This window comes from Podarcis filfolensis (genome assembly GCF_964270895.1).
Source record: "Podarcis filfolensis genome assembly, chromosome: 17".
Lineage (NCBI taxonomy): Eukaryota > Metazoa > Chordata > Lepidosauria > Squamata > Lacertidae > Podarcis > Podarcis filfolensis.
In genome coordinates, this window is record NC_139621.1 from 38,121,389 (window position 1) to 38,138,945 (window position 17,557).

A 17,557-nucleotide genomic window follows, 5' to 3' on the forward strand; every position below is an offset into this window, starting at 1 on the left:
CTCGGCCAATAAAGTGAGATGAGTGCCGCAACCCCAGAGTCGGTCATGACTGGACCTAATGGTCAGGGGTCCCTTTAACTTTAACTTACCAATCAATGCAGATCAGGCTTTCGTAGGCTGCTGTAATGCATATTTTAAACAAGTAACAGAACTCGTCTGTGCATTTCAATTACACATGTTGCTTGCAGAGTTGCTTAGAAAAAGAAAATGTTTTGCTAAACTAAAAGAGAATCAGGGAGAGGTAGGTATTCTGCAGAATTACACAACTCCTGGTCCATCCTGGCTCCTTTCCAGAGGATCACACCTTACCTGTGAAGTCAGACTGTTGGTACACCTGGCTGAGTAATGCCCACTGATAACAGCTCTGCTGGGAGAGAGAGAGAGAGAGAGAGAGAGAGAGAGAGAGAGAGAGAGAGAGATCGGCCTACCTGGAATTTGGACCTGGGACATTACATTTAAACAAGGAAAGCATGTATTTTTTACCACTGAGCTACTGCCACCATTGCAAACATAATTCAGATCAGCTACAGCTAACTTATTTTTAACCCAGCGCATCCCTGCACTCAGCTGTCACCTGTGGCTCCTAGAAGGTGTCAGCATGTGACAGTGGTCACACCTTTGGATGGCTGGCTAAACCAGGTGAGGGAAACTGATGGGTCTCAAACCTTCCATGCATTAGTGGCTTCTTCTGCATGCAAAGACAGACTGGAAGATTGAGCAGACCAGACCAATAAGAGGGTCCAATGGTCAAGAAGGCAGTTTCTGCACATACTGTAAAGGGAAGTGATGGTCAAGTGGGGTTCGTCTACCTGGGAAGGTAGCCCACCTAGAAGAAGGAAAACTCTGATCCTAAACACCTGTTACCTTGTGAGATATATTTGGGAGGAGTAAACCCTACACAAATCCAGAGATGATGCCAAACGTATTGCTCGACTTCCCTTTGGACCCCATCAGCGAGGTCGAGGGGGGGGGTCTTGTCCTCTGGGCAGCCCTGGACCTCCATCCACACTGCCCAGGCTTGTGTCCCAGGAAGGTCACTTTGGTGCCGTTAACACAGCAAAAGCAATGCAGGAGGCAGCAGTTCCGAGTTATGGCTCTTTGCAGCCACAGTAGGGCACTGTGATTCTCCAGCTGTTTGACTTCACCCTCGGAGGCACACTCCATTGTTTCTTGAGACTGATGGGTGCCTACTGCAACTTCCAATCATTCATGGAGATGTGGTTTCATTTTAATAGACATAGGAGCCAACTCCTAGGGCCTGAGTTCTTTTTGCTCTCCCCTCCCCAATAAAATATTTCAGGGGACTGCCCTCCATGGGTGTAGCCAAGGGGGGCAGGGAAGGACAGCTGCCCCCCATCAATAAAAATACTTAACTGCAGTTCTTCCCCTCCTAACAAAAATTCTGCCTGCCCTCCTAACAAAAATTCTGGCAACACCTATTGCTCCCCCCTCAAGTTAATGGAGGGATGCGGGTGGCGCTGTGGTCTAAACCACAGAGCCTAGGACTTGTTGATCAGAAGGTCGGCGGTTTGAATCCCCATGACAGAGTGAGCTCCCATTGCTCGGTCCCTGCTCCTGCCAACCTAGCAGTTCGAAAGCACACCAGTGCAAGTAGATAAATAGGTACCGCTCCAGCAGGAAGGTAAACGGCGTTTCCGTGTGCTCTGCTTCGCCAGAAGAGGCTTCGTCATGCTGGCCACATGACCCGGTACGCTGGCTCCCTCGGCCAGTAAAGCGAGATGAGCGCCGCAACCCCAGAGTCGGTCACGACTGGACCTAATGGTCAGGGGTCCAAGTTAATGGGCATTGCCATTCAAATGCTGTTATGTTTGGCAAGTCTTCCCTGCACCCCCCCTTTCATACTTTATTCAGTTTGGCACCCCTGATTCCAGAAGACACAGATGCACTTTTAGAAACGTGAAGTACATTTGATAAGTCTCTCTGCTTCTTACATCACCGCCGGCAAAGAAATACCAGCCAGTCAGCGCGCACGCGCCTCCTCTCCGCGCTCGCTCGCGGGTTCTTTCGGAACATCAAAGGGAGGCGGAGGGAAGGCGGGGCCCGCGTGACGTCAAGGGGCCAGTGGGCGTGTCCCCCTCGCGCCCCTATAAAGAGGCCGGGAAACGGCTGCGCCGCCGCTGCGCGCTCTGACCTTCGCAGTTCTCCTTCGCATCCATCCAGGCGGGCGGCCCCGGGGCACCAAGCACCACCGCGTCATCATGTCGCCCAGGAAATTCTTCGTCGGCGGGAACTGGAAGATGAATGGCGACAAGAAGAGCCTCGGGGAGCTCATCCAGACTCTCAATGGCGCCAAGGTCCCCGCAGACACCGGTGAGCCGGGGGGTGCCCAGGTGGGGGGCAATGGGAAGCCCCTAAGGGGCGCGATCGTGCGCGCGCCTAGCCTTCGGGGAGGGGAAGCCCCCGCGCCCGGGTCTGCAGGCTCCCCGGAGGTGCTGGCAGGAGGCAAGCAGGGCCACCGGGTGCCACGTTTAGGATCGGGAACCGTCCTGGGGCGCACGCCCCGCCGAGCCCTGCCCGTCCTCTCTCTTGCGCCCCCTTCGCCATAGGGGAGCGCGGAGGATAATACACGCCGATGAACTCGCGCAGGGGGAGAAACAATGTCGAGATGCCTGCGGTTGCCGGGGGTTGGTCTGGATGACCCTGCGGGGTCCCTGCCAGCTCTAGGAGTCTGCGATAAACGCGCTTAAGGCTTATCCGCAGCGGCCTCTAATGGGATGGAGCATGAGAAAGGGGAGCCGGTGAAGGAGGCCGGCCTGTTTCCCTGGCCCGCTCCATCCACCCCCTTCCTAGGGGCTCGGGCAAGGGCGGGGGAGGCGCCCGGATGCCTGGGTCCCTCCCTCGCCCCCGCCGCGTGCTCGCCCGCACGTACTCCAGGGCTGCCTCTCCCGGCAGGCGATCTGCCTTCCTTGTCTCTCTCTCCTTCTCTTGCCAGGAGGAAGGGAGCCGAAGAAGCCTCAACGCCCCGGAAAGGAAACTTGCTACATGCTTTCTTTTTTACTGCTTCTGTGTTTAACATCTTTCCGGTCGGGCAGAGAAAATAGGCTTTTCTTGCTACATTATTTCCTCGCCGGGAAATACTGCATTATTGTACTATAAAGGAAAGAAAGAAAAATCCTCGGGCGGAACGTGTTGGCAGCTTCAAAAGGCCGAAGAAATACTGTGGCGGGCAGTTCCGAGGGTGCTGTTCAACTTAAGTTTATTCAGAGTAGAGCTGTTGAAATTAATGGAGTCATGGATGGGTTTTCCAGGGAGGCCAGCATAGAACAACCCAGGCCTAAGCACAAGCTTAGAGCGAAGTTAATTGATTCAATGCAAAGAGGATTAAAATACAAGTAGATTTTATATTGCTAGTAAACGGGTCAAGTGCTGGTGATTTTGTACTGATAGTTGCGAGAGGAGCAGATTTACTCCTTGCAGAGCAGTTGTGTAAAGCACGGCATGCACATTTTCGCCTTCTCTTAATGACCTCCTTTTGAGAAAAATGAAAGGTTAAAAATCTTAGAATACCCTTGAAGGAGCTTCCTCTCTCCCTACAGTCTATTGTACTAGGGCGACTAGGCCCACTATTAGTCACAGCTCAGCCCAGTCCACGGAAATCCCTGTTTTCAGAGAGATCCTGCCTGCTAGTCATGTGGCACAGAGTGCTTTGGGTGCTGTGTTCATGACCACCCACCCTACATTTAACTGGTGGCTAGCAGTGGATGAGAAGCCGGGAAATAATCTGACCAGTCCTCACACAAGGGCCATGTAGCGGAAAGGGGATGCAGTTGAGGCCTACTCGGCTGCAGAATTCTTTGTCTGAACGGGGCTGGCACAATGCCCAGTTCTCAGGCAGTGAGACTAGCTAGCCCGTCTGCCTCTCTTGCTTTTGGTTGGCATGGTTGTGCCAGCGGGAGACTCTGCCTGCAGCATGGACTCCTTGCTCGCCAGCGATGGGGGGCAAAGGGTATGCCTGGGCCAAAATTTGGCCGGCAGATCCTTTTCGCTGTCCCCCTCTGGTTGGAAAAGGGCAAGGTGGGGGCATGCTGAAGAAATGTCAAAGGGTCTGGAGGAGAGGGTTCCTAAATATAGGTGGCGGCACAGCTGCCTAAAAATACCAGCTACTGTACTTGGAGTTGGGAAACTTTATCCCTGCAGCTTGCTAAAGGTCAGGAAATGGGCCTCCAGATAAATTATATGGGGAGAGGTTGATCTACTCAGTTGCCCCAGATATTCTGTCTCTTCTATATTATACGGCCTCCTCAGGATTTGAGCAGATCTGGGGTTACCTCCCTCTGTTGGAGATGCCACTGCAGTGTCCCCCATGCAGACTGCATCGTGGAATTCTAGAGTTGGATGGGTCCCTGAGGATCATCTAGTCCAACCCCCTGCAATGCAGGAATATGCAACTCTTTTCAACTCTGGCTCCAGCCTGGTGGAACGCTCGTGTCTCCTGAGACCAGGGCCCTGCAGGATCTGATTTCTTTCCGCAGGGCCTGTAAGACAGAGTTGTTCCGCCTGGCCTTTGGCTTGGAGCCAATTTGATTCCCTCCCTCTCTTTCTTTTTTTCTTTTCCTTCTCCTCCTGCGATGAGGCTACATTTTAATATTTTAATGTTGTATTTAAGTTGTAATCATTCAACTTGTTTTTATTATTGCTTGTTAGCCGCCCTGAGCCTGGCCTTGGCTGGGCAGGGCGGAGTATAAATAAAAATTATTATTATTAACTGCCCCATACAGGGATCAAACCTGCAACCTTGGTGTTATCAGCGTCATGCTCCAACAAACTGAGCTATCTAGTTGTAGCTTTCTCTTATCCGTTATTTGCCAACTGGCTAAGCAAGGCTTCTAGCCACAGAACAGCTTGTAATAACATCCAGGATTATGTTGCTAGGTAAACACTAGGCTGCCCGCACCCCAAAAGCCCCCTTTCTCAAGAAATAGTGTAGCAGTTCTTAAGATTATTGGTTATAGGGAATAGGTTTGCCCTTTACCCCATGGAGTCAGCTTTCAAGTTTCTGACCTTTGCAGCGCCCATAGCTCCACCCCACACACTTATTAGGTTTCCCTCCATCTTTATAACCTCTTATATATCTGTGAACATATGAGACTGCTTTGTCCTGAGTCAGGCTACTTGTCTGCCTAGTCCTATTTTGCTACCTGTTTTGACCAGCAGTGGCTACCCAGGACCCCGTGCAGAAAAAAGGTTTTTCCCACCCCAGTAAGATCTCTTTTAACTTGCAAGTGTTCTACCCCTGAGTTCTGGCTCCAGCCTGCAAAAACAAATTATAAGGCTCAAGTGTCTCTTGACCAGGGGTCAGCAAACTTTTTCAGCAGGGGCCCTGTCCACTGTCCCTCAGACCTTGTGGGGGGTCAGACTATATTTTGGAAAAATAATAATTCCTGTGCCCCACAAATAACCCAGAGATGCATTTTAAATAAAAGGACACATTCTACTCATGTGAAAACATGCTGATTCCTGGACCATCCAAGGCCGGATTTAGAAGGCAATTGGGCTGGATCCGGCCCCCGGGTCTTAGTTTGCCTACCCATGCTCTTGACCCTCAGGCTGATATTGTTTCAGGATTAGAGCAGTGCAGAGCAAGAAGGGGTTTGCCACACCCAAGAAGGATGCTATTTGTACTGCCTTGAACCCAGATGTGGCTGGCAGATATGCTTCCCTGTGACCCTCTGAAAATTGGGATCACGATCACTGGTCAGGAACATTGGATTTAAAGTCCAACATTCAGAGGAATACTGGTTCTTCATCCCTGGTCAATAGGATAGGGTGAGGTTTTTTTAATAAAAAATAAATAAATCTATAATGGGAAATGACAGCCAATCTGTTTGCTGGTTAACCTTGCTGAAGGTAACTTTTTAGACTGAGACGTAAGATTTAGTGTAGATTTCCATTTTCTCAGTGAAAACTATTTGGAGGGAGTAGATGCATTTAACCTCACTGAAAAACTTACCAAAGCAGCTCTTTTATTACTTGGGCTTTTTCAGCAGTATCCCAAAGATTTGGGTTGGGTTACAAATATATCCTTTGTAATTTTTCAATCTTACAAAAGTAGGCCAGGCTGTATTATTTTGTACAGCACCTCTAAGATTCAACTTTTGGTATAAGATTTGGCCTGCATCTGAGAAGGGAAGTTCTTTTTGTATGGAGAGTCAAGGAGAGAGCATCTATTGTCACTCAGGCAAGCCATGTTCAAGTGAGGCAAAATTTTGTTGCTGAAAGTCTTTGACATCCTCTCTTCCAGTTTGTAAATTTACAGTTAAACAAAAGAGCATGTAAGTGTTAAGCAAAGAGGGAAATTGCCAAAAATGTCCTTCCTTCCTTCTCCCCCCTCACTAATCTAGTAGTTTCAATGACCTAAGGCTCCTTCCAGAAAACCCCCTAAAATACGTTCATCTCCTTTCCTCCATCTGCCATGAAGATGCATTTTTAGAAACCACTTAGCAAATTTCGGACAATCTCTTCCTGGTTGGCACCCTAACACCCAGTCACTATCAGGAAGACAGGATTTGTAGCCATTGTCTTTGTCAATTTTAAGCCCAACTTTTTGATTTCCAAAAAGATCCCGTTTTCCCCAGACAGAAACTCCTGTGGACACCGCTCCCCACTCCCTCCCATCAGCTGCCAAAACCCTTACCTGTCTTCTGTTCTGAAACCCAACCAGGTCCCCATTTCTAGGGAAGGTAAAGGTAAAGGGACCCCTGACCATTAGGTCCAGTCGTGGCCGACTCTGGGGTTGCGGCGCTCATCTCGCTTTATTGGCCGAGGGAGCTGGCGCACAGCTTCCGGGTCAAGTGGCCAGCATGACTAAGCCGCTTCTGGCAAACCAGAGCAGTGCACAGAAACGCCGTTTACCTTCCCGCCGGAGCGGTACCTATTTATCTACTTGCACTTTGACGTGCTTTCGAACTGCTAGGTTGGCAGGAGCAGGGACCGAGCAACGGGAGCTCACCCCGTCGCAGGGATTCGAACCGCCAACCTCCTGATCAGCAAGTCCTAGGCTCTGTGGTTTAACCCACAGCGCCACCCGCGTCCCATTTCTAGGGAAACCTATGCTCTTTCTTCCCCTTGCTGTGCACTTGTTTTCTCTTTAGTCTCCTCACCCCCCCCAATGCAACCCCCCCATGGAACTTTTACTTCTTTAACAGTGCCCCCCACCCAAGTCTTCCAATTGCCTATTCTGATTCTCACATTAAACCTTTCCCCAGACTCCACAAAATCACTATGCAAATGCCATTCCAACTTCCCCATCTCTTTTTAAAAACAATTTGCCCTTGTCTCATTCATTTTCCTTCAGGTACCACCTTAACGCCTTCAGCCAAATCTCCCCCTTCGCCCCATTTCAGCCAAATTCTTTCTCTTCCCCACCCCCACTTTCCACAGGCCAATTGTCCTACACTCTAGTGTGTTTTCAGGTCTGCTTTTAGAACTGATAGCTTTAACCCTCCAAATTAGACTATTGTTCAAATGCTACCAGGTATGATGAAGGCCCTTTGAGACAATAAAGTCACCTTTGATTGTGTTCTCCCTGTTAACCCTTGGAGTGCTGAATTCTGAGGTGCATTCACAATTGATCATGAAAGGGGGAAGTCAGATTGCATGTGAGATGTGCAGGCAGCACACTTAATAATGGCCATCAGTGTGCTGTGGGGATTGTGCATAGTGGTGTGGAGGCCTCATGGCGCCATCGAGAGAGAGGGCCACAGTGTCTGAAACAGGGTGGATTTGATTTAAATCAAATCAATTTAAATCACCATTTAGGCAACAAGACTCATTCTTGCTGGTATAATCTTAATATTTACGACCAGATGAAGGTTTCATTTTTTGGAATAATAAATTTTCAGAGTAGTTTTTTACAGTTATATCAAAAATTACTGATTTGGTTATACTATTAGAAATATACAGACAGATTATTGTGAGGTTTAATCAGCTAACTGTTTATATTTGGACAACTTTTCTGCTGTGCTTTATTGGAAGGAAAAAAACAATCATTTCCTTAATAACAATTTAAACAATTTGTTTAACGAAAACAATAACATTATAGCATATGTATCCATTTTTTGTTAACTGATGTGGTTAAACAATTAAAAAAAAAAACAGACTGAGTTTTAGCACACATGAAAAACTTAAAACAAACCCTTATTTCCTGATGAATAGCTTTTGGACTATAATGTAACTTAAATAGAAAGCTATCTTTAGAAGGATTTTTTCTCCAAAAGCATTTTGTTTAAAAAATCCGATTTAAATTATTTGAAAATACAATTTTTATATTTATATTTTTAATCATTGATTTTTATCCACTCTGGTTTGAAATTAGCCAGGCACATTTTGCATCTGACTTTCAACCACTTGCTGCGACCAAGTGAAGATGTCTGGGTGCCGGGATGACGCCTGACACCTCCACCATCTGGTGGCGCGTGCCTGGGGATCCTTGGATCTGGACTGCTTCCACACACTAATACCCCATCCTGTAGTGGTGGTATCAGTTATATTTTATCTGCATAGAATGAATTTCTCGAGTCAATTTGCTTTTCCTGTGCAGCCTGAGCAGGAGCAGTCACGATTAAGAAAAAGAGGTCCGAATAGGCCAATATACATGAAGACTGTCCTCAATCAAGTGACTCTTCTTTGAAGTTCTTAACCTAGCTCACAATTGTCATCTGAACTAGCCAGACATTTAACAGAGAATCAATTGCAGTCAGTCCATCCTTTGAAAAACAAGACTTTAGAGTTGTCTTGCCCCAAAAATATCAACTAGAGTAGACATTCCGTTTTGACAACTGCGACCTTGGTTTTAAGGAACCATTTGCTGCTAGCTTATATACAGTGGTACCTCGGGATGTGAACGGGATCCGTTCCGGAGCCCCGTTCACATCCTGAATAGAACGTAAGACACAACTGCACGTGCGTGGGTCGTGTTTTGCCGCTTCTGCACATGTGCATGATGTCATTTTGAGCGTATGTGCGAGCGTTGAAACCCGGAAGTAATGTTCTCCATTACTTCTGGGTTTCGCCGCTTGTGGAGACGCTCAAAATGACGTTGCTCTGCGGCAACCCGAAAGCGCTCAACCTGAAGCACATTCAACCCGAGGTATTAGTGATGTATGGAAGTGAGAGCTGGACCATAAAGAAGGCTGATCGCCGAAGAAATTGTGCTTTTGAATTCGGGTGCTGGAGGAGACTCTTGAGAGTCCCATAGACTGCAAGAAGATCAAACCTCTCCATTCTTAAGGAAATCAGCCCTGAGTGCTCACTGGAAGGACAGATCGTGAAGCTGAGGCTCCAAGACTTTGGCCACCTCATGAGAAGAGAAGACTCCCTGGAAAAGACCCTGATGTTGGGAAAGATGGAGGGCACAAGGAGAAGGGGGTGACAGAGGACAAGATGGTGGGACAGTGTTCTCAAAGCTACCAGCATGAGTTTGACCAAACTGCGGGAGGCAGTGGAAGACAGGAGTGCCTGGAGTGCTCTGGTCCATGGGGTCACGAAGAGGCGGACACGACTAAACGACTAAACAACAACAGCATGACTGTATATCTGAGTTTCTAACACTGGGGAAGGGGAGATTGGTGGTGGAAGGAAGGGAAGGTTTATTTACCCACGGTTACCCTCTGAACCTCATGGCACGACCAAGCATAGTTGACCCACAAGTGTCTTGTGTCCAGCACCCGAAGTGTGAGTTGGCCTTGGGGTGGGAACAGTCTGCAGCCGAGAGACTCTGTGGGGTGCCTGCTTCATCCTAGATGCTTTTCTCCCTCTCATCCCCAGAGGTCGTTTGTGGTGCCCCCTCCATCTACCTCGACTTTGCCCGCCAAAAGCTCGATGCCAAGATCGGTGTGGCCGCCCAGAATTGTTACAAGGTGCCTAAGGGAGCTTTCACAGGAGAGATCAGGTTAGTCTGCTGGGACTCTGGAGGCCGGGGGCCACAAAGAACTGGCATTCCTTTAACGAGGGGTAAATTTAAAAAAGTAAATAAGGATTTGGTTTGCACGCTCATGGCAGAACAGATGGCGTGATTTCTTTCCTGGTCTGCCCCGCAGAGGACCTTAAGGTCCATGAATAACCATAGTTTAGAGGTCCCGGGCCCTAAGGAAGTCAGGCTATCCTCCGCCAGGGCCTTTTTAGTGATGGCTCCGACCTGGTGGAATGCTCTGTCCCATGAGACTAGGGCTTTAATTTCCTTCTGTTGGGCCTGTAAGACAGAGCTATTCCACCTGGCCTTTAGCTTGAATTCAGCTGGATCTTTTATTTCCCTTCTCTTCCCTTCCTCTCCCCTTTTTATGAAGATCACCTGCTCTGAGACCCCACAGCAAATTCTCCCCTGGCCTCCTCACTGGCCCAAGTAGGACCAATTCAGCCAGCTAGCCCTGATTTTTGAATTTTATTGTTATTCATGTTTTTATACCGTATTTTATGCTGCTTTTATAATTAAGTGTTTTAAAGTGTTTTAAATTTGTTGTTAGCCACCCTCAGCCCAGTTTTTGAACCGGGAAGGGCGGGGTATAAATAAAAATTATTATTATTTCTTTCTGTTTCAGCCCAGCCATGATAAAGGATGTTGGCGTCACCTGGGTGATTTTGGGACACTCTGAGAGGAGGCATGTCTTTGGCGAGTCTGACGAGGTGGGTGATCTAGTAGATTTCTTTCCCTCCACCATCGCTGTAGCAAGGAGGTGTGTGTAGATGGTATAGTTTGTATGGGACTCTGAAGCTGTCCTCCTTCCCCTTTTCCAGCTCATTGGGCAGAAGGTGGCGCATGCCTTGGCTGAGGGTCTGGGCGTCATCGCCTGCATTGGGGAAAAACTGGACGAGCGAGAGGCTGGCATCACCGAGAAAGTGGTATTTGAGCAGACCAAGGCTATTGCGGGTAAGAGGGGACTGGGGAATGTGCAGAAGTTTCCTTGGGTTTCAGGTGAGGGGAGGGAAATGCTTTGGTTTGAAATAATGGGGCAAAATGTTTGGTAATAGATCGTTCAGAAGGCAAGAGGTGCCATGTTACACTAGTGGCCAAAACCTTTTGGGGAAAGTGTGTTTTTGAGGTTGGATGGCTCATAATACCGTTTTATTTTATTTTAGTAATACCATAAAATTATATATCAATGGAAAGATAATTTAATGAAGAATGCAATGCAACAAAGCTTGTTCAGTTGTCTGTCTTTTATCAAAAGTTAGAGCCAAATAACCAAAAAAAGGAAGCACAACTTGCTTACAGTAAATGCGTGCTCAGAGCTCCTTAAAGTTCTGGTCCTTAAATAAGAAAATGTACGATAAGGAAAGCTATGTAATATGATTAGGACTGTGATATGGTCTTTTGAAACTCTGATATTGGAAACTGCTACATATAATTACTAAGAAATTCAGATGGAAGAGATTTGAGGAAGTCAAATATTATGTTTATGAAGATGGATGGTACTTTTTAATTAATTAAGTGGTAATATGTTGTATGTATCTTTTCTCTTTCTCCTATTTTTTTGTTTGTCTTTATTATTTTTAATCTTTTCTTTTTTTACTATGTTTATCTACTGAAAATAATAAATATTATTTGGGGGGGGAGTTCTGGATAGCACAAACTTTTAAGTGACCCAGGTTTTCTCTCATTACTTTGGCTTCTGGATACATTACTCCAAAACCTGAGCCCTATGCAGGCATTTGTCCTCATGTACTCCGTATCATGGGTTTTTTTTGGGGGGGGGGCAGGGATAAACATCCAGGCCTGGTTTGCTCCACCCCCCACCCCCCGCATGCACTGAAGCCGAATGTCTCCAGCTGGGAATCTGCTCTGCTCATGGAGGCTTCCAGCTTTATTTCGAATCCCTCTCGGTCAGCAGAGCATGAGACTTTTAATCTCAGGGTCGTGGGTTCGAGTCTCACGCTGTGCAAAATATTGGTGCATTGCAAGGGGTTGGACTAGATGCCCCTCGGGACCCCTTCCAGCTCTGGAGTCCCACCCTCATAACTTGATGGGAAATTTAGATCCTAGAGATGTCTAATCTTGGTGCTCCCCACCCCACAACTGCCATCTAACTATACACGCTCTTCCCAATAGTAGTAATAATAATAATAATAATAATTTATTATTTATACGCCGCCCATCTGGCTGAGTCTCCCCAGCCATTCTGGGCGGCTCCCAATCGAGTGTTAAAAACAATACAGCATTAAATATTAAAAACTTCCCTGAACAGGGCTGCCTTCAGATGTCTTTTAAAGATAGGATAGCTGCTTATTTCCTTCCCATCTGAAGGGAGGGTGTTCCACAGGGCGGGCGCCACTACCGAGAAGGCCCTCTGTCTGGTTCCCTGTAACCTCACTTCCCGCAATGAGGGAACCGCCAGAAGGCCCTCGGCGCTGGATCTCAGGTCAAATTGTGCCTGATTACGCGCCCCCCCCACAAAAAAACAATGCTCACTGTCCCCCTCTCTTGTCCCCAGATAACGTGAAGGACTGGAGCAAAGTGGTTCTTGCCTATGAGCCAGTTTGGGCCATTGGGACTGGTAAAACCGCAACTCCTCAGCAGGTACGGATGTGGTTAGCGAGAACCATGTTCCCAAATCTTGTTTCCCTTTGGAGGTGGTCTTGGCATCAGAGGATGGGGACTATCCCTGAGCCCCCCACTCTGAGACTCTGTACCGATGGCCTTTAGCCTGCTGTGATTAACACAATTCTTGCCTTTTGTTAGGCTCAGGAGGTTCACGAGAAGCTGAGGGGCTGGCTGAAGAGTCACGTGTCCGATGCTGTTGCACAGTCGACTCGGATCATCTACGGAGGTAAACGGAGCCCTCCCCAGTTCGCAAAGCAAGTGTGGCAAGAGTTTGCCCTTTCCCCCTATCGATTGCACAGCAAACATCCTGTTTCAGATGTGCGCCTGTCAAATAGAATCTCAAAGGGGCACAAAGTTAATTTGCGTGTTCGTTGTAGTTCCTTAGCTGTTACAATCTGTAGTAGGGCCAGTTCAGGCCACAAGAAGTAAAAAAAACCTCGGCTCCTCAGCATATATGGATGTGGGTAGGGAGTAAAGTGTTGCCCAAATTCACTTCCCTTTTCTAAGAGATGGTTCGTACTGGAGAATGGAAAATGTCTTAAGCTAAGCTCCTTTGTAGGGTTTTGGTAAGGATTGCCAAGGACAATCCTTGAATTGAATAATGAAACACTGGCAATTAAAATTAAAGGAACCGCAATTCAAGCGCAGAAGCTGCGTCCATCTTCTCGCAGCTTGCCATGGAGAATGGCAGGTTTAATTTGGGAGGGATGGTCAGGCCTATGGAACCGCCTCCTCAAATTGCCATCCCAGTGTAGCTGTTGGCGAGCAGCAAGCTTTCTGTGTGGTTTTTAGATCAGGATAGCACGGTTTCATGACCAGATTGACCCTGCTGCCACCACTAATAATTAACGTAGGCATAGAAACTTTAAAAGAAAACGTGAAGAGAGTTCATCTGCAAATACATAATTTAGTTGCAGATAAGTGTGTTGTATGAGGAGCTGCAGATGTGGGTTAGAAGAAGGGTTTTCTTAAAAGGCAAGGTGGGGTAGCATTTATATGCTATTTGCTTGTGGCGAAATTTCCATAAACGGTTTGCAGTGGTTCGAGACAATGGTCAGCCTAGCTAGTACATGAAATCATGCTACCTAATTTTGAAAGCATGGCTGCTCTGAGAGGAGACAATTCAGAGCAGAGAAGCAAAGGGAAGAGGTGGGGCTTAACCCTTCACCTGCCTACATTGCTCCAAGGTGCCCTCCTTGGGTATATGTGTTTGTGCGCGCGCAATTTTATTATAGCAGAAAAGCTGGATAGAATTAAGGACTCCTGCCACCTCTCCACATTATCTTTCCCAGAGTAGTTTTGCTTTTAAAAGGCACTGTGAGGGGGTCGCAGAATTAGCCTTGGAAAAACCATGTAGCCAAAGACATGGTGTTTTTTTGGTCCTTATCTGCTGTGTGGTTTCTCCTCCCTCCTTGGGCATTTTTTAAATAAAAAGAAATGGGGATTGTAATCCTTTGCAGGTTCCGTCACTGGCCCCACCTGCAAAGAACTGGCCTCCCAGCACGATGTGGACGGCTTCCTCGTCGGCGGGGCTTCCCTCAAGCCTGAATTCGTAGACATCATCAACGCAAAACACTGAAAGCTGCTGCTCGGCGTTCGAAGTGAGGGGGTGCAGTTCATCGCAGGCAGAAGACACGGCACTGTAGAAACCTGCGCCCACCCTCTGCACTTGGGTCACACGAACTCCCCGTCCCTGCCCCCATACTTTGCTGTTAATTGTCCCACACTGCTGCTAAACACAACGGTTGCCAAGGCATTTCTCGGTTAGCTGGATCCTTTGTGCAGGCAGGCCTTTGTTTACTTCCCCCTGTGCTGGAGGGACAGGCCTTTCTGCCTTGCTCTTCTCCCTGTAAGCTAGACAGAGGCCTGTTTTTTTCTGATCAATGTCTAGTTTTGCTGCCTTGCTGAGGAGGGGGTCTCTTGCCTCTCGCTTCAGCCGAGTCGGAGTCTTTACCCAGTGGCTTGTGTTGTGTGTAAGATGTGCGTCCGTACTGTGTCCCACCCCCTAAGCCAACAACGAACAGAAATAAAGAAAGGGAAACGAATGTAAGGCTCTGAAATCTGTTGCCGCAACTACAGTGTAGCCTGCAAGATAAATTATTAGTTATTATTTTTATTATTATCATTTACATCCCACCCATCTGGCTGGGTTTCCCCAGCCACTCTGGGCGGCTCCCAATAGAATATAAAAAATACACTAAAACATTAGACATTAAAAACTTCCCTAAACAGGGCTGCCTTCAGGTGTCTTCTAAAAGTCAGATAGTTGTTTATTTCCTTGACATTTGATGGGAGGGTGTTCCACAGGGCAAGTGTCAGTGTGGTGTAGTGGTTAAGAGCGGTAGACTCGTAATCCAGTGAACTGGGTTCGCGTCTCCGCTCCTCCACATGCAGCTGCTGGGTGACCTTGGGCTAGTCACACTTCTCTGAAGTCTCTCAGCCCCACTCACCTCACAGAGTGTTTGTTGTGGGGGAGGAAGGGAAAGGAGAATGTTAGCCACTTTGAGACTCCTTCGGGTAGTGATAAAGCGGGATATCAAATCCGAACTCCTCTTCTACTGAGAATGCCCTCTGCTTGGTTCCCTGTAACCTCACTTCTCGCAATGAGGGAACCACCAGAAGGCCCTTAGTGCTGGACTTCAGTGTCCAGGCTGAATGATGGGGATGGAGATGCTCCTTCAGGTATACTATGCCAGAGACCATTTTGCTTCACTGTCAAGTTATCCTGCGTTTCCCTTTAGCACTGATTTTCATGATTTATTGGTGGGCCATGAGCTGCTTCTGATCCTTTGCCAGGCAGTCTCACCTTGAGTCATACGGAGAACATGGTGGGGAACTTGTCCAGGCCTCAAGATTTTCACATGTTTTGGGAGGAATTATTCTCATTTTCACAATGTCTGGAGGAAGGAGTGAAAATGTATGGCAGGGGGCAAGAATCAAGAATGCTGTTTATTGGCTGCTTGGCTGGAGAGCTTTTGCTAGCTGTTCCACTCCCCCCACAAATACAGGGAAGGACAACTTTGGCTTTCATAATTTCAAAGCAAGCTGCCATGTGCAGTTTGGGTCAAGTCTATCCCTAAGTCCATACCTTTCAGAGGTGAGCAGAGCTGACTGCTGCAGAAGCCAGAGAATGCAGCATAGAAAAATGAAGGCAATCACATTTTAGCTGAAATGAAGGGCAGCACGGACCGGGGGGTGTTAAGACAAGATTAATAACACTGGTTTTAATGAATCGGTATCTCTGGCATGCCTGAAGCCATATAAACTACATTTTAGAAGTTAATTTTTCACTCACATATGAAATGGGAGTGCTTTCTGGGTAGAAGCAGGCCATCTTAAATTCCACATCTGTCCTGACAGACATCTGTCCTTGCAATAAAAGGGGGGCTGGATTTTATGCACCACTGAGGAATGATTGTTATAATTGGGAAGAATCGTTTACTCTTGGTCAACGCAATTATCAAAAATTTGAGCTTTTCGTAGAGGAAAATATAACATTGATCACGCAAAAATGCTCGCTGGATGCTGAAGCTATATTTCACCACTAAATTGCAGGGTCGTTTTCTTTGTCTGAACCAGGTAGATAAAAAATATGGTTGCTGAGCTGCTGTTCACATACTACACGATAATTTAATTTACATTTGCTGTATAAACCTACAGATGGGGAGGGTGGCATCACTGCTATACACTGTCTCCCTTAGCCCTTACCAAGATGTAACCGCATCATCTTTGCAGCACTATTGAAGGAAACTCTGATCCTAAACTTCCACTGCCTTGTGGTCAGGCTTCCAGAAGAAAAGTCCATGCCCACTGTCTTGCAGGACATCTTCCGGAGAAGAAAAGGCTCAGGAGTAAACCCTACGCAAATCTGGAGTGGAGTCTCTAAGACTGCTGGATGTCGCCTTGTACGCCTCCTTCCGGCAGTTCCTGGAGCCAAGCTGGTGCCAGACATATTGCTCTGCTTTCCTTTGGACCCCCATCAGTGAGGCCGAGAGGGGGTCTTGAAGTCTGGGCAGCCCAGGACCTCCATTCACACTGCTCAGGCTTGCACCCCAGGGAGGTCACTTCGGTGCTGCTAACGTAGCAAAAACAACATAGGAGGCAGCAGTTAGGAGTTGACAGTCTCTGCAGGCACTGTGATTTTTCGGCAGTTTGATCTCGCCCCCAGAGGCGCACTCCATTGTCACTTGAGGCAGATGGATGTCAACAGATATTGATGCAGAATTTCATAAGCAAAAAAGGCATACCTTTGCCCCTGAGGAGCTTGCAGTCTTAAATTGTATGCTTGGTATTTTCAAAAACAAAAAACCTTTCAAGATGTGGGTTGCCTGGCTGAGCCTTCTCCTTTCACTTAAGTTTCCTAGCGTGATTGCTCAGCAGACTACCTTGGGAAAGGGTTTCCTGCTATACCCTTTTCTCATTCATAAGGTTGCAGTTGGCTCCATCATTTCAGCAGCCCACTGTAAAACTAGATTAAGGTACCGTATTTTTCGCTCTATAGGACACACTTTTTCCCCTCCAAAAATTAAGGGGAAATGTGTGTGCGTCCTATGGAGTGAATGCAGGCTCCTTGGCTTCAGCGATAGCAACGCGAAACCTCCAAAGCCTGCGCTCCAGAGGCTTCGCGTTGCTTTCGCTGAAGCCAGGAGAGTCTGGTCTTTGAGGCTGGCAGTGGGGGAAAGCAGCGTTTCCCCCCACCGCCAGCCCCACAAGCTCAGGGGGCAGTGGGAAGGCGTGCGACGCTTCCCCCCCCAGTCCCACAAGCTTGGGGGGCAGCGGGAAGGTGCGCGACGCCTTCACGCTGCTCCCTGACCTGGTTTTGAGGCTGGTGGGGGGGGAAAGCAGGAATTCCCCGACCTCATAGAAAAGCCCGCAGGAGCCGTTCACCCTTTAAAGAGCGCGCCGCTCTTGGGGGCTTTTCCCCGAGGAGGGACAAGGGACTGACTGGCCGCGTCAGTCCCTTCTCCCTCCTGATCGAATTCCCCCACCTCCCATAATAGC

General features: G+C 47.9%; 1 protein-coding gene across 1 annotated transcript; it reads left to right on the forward strand.

The window, feature by feature from the left end:
• Positions 1–2,075: 2,075 nt before the first annotated feature.
• On the forward strand, positions 2,076–14,601 carry LOC310752894 (triosephosphate isomerase). Its single transcript, XM_083594046.1, has 7 exons — positions 2,076–2,331; positions 9,787–9,910; positions 10,557–10,641; positions 10,753–10,885; positions 12,447–12,532; positions 12,695–12,782; positions 14,017–14,601. Exons 1-7 carry the CDS (start codon positions 2,220–2,222, stop codon positions 14,133–14,135), a joined length of 747 nt encoding a protein of 248 aa, XP_083450172.1. The 5' UTR covers positions 2,076–2,219; the 3' UTR covers positions 14,136–14,601.
• The last annotated feature ends 2,956 nt before the right edge of the window (positions 14,602–17,557 follow it).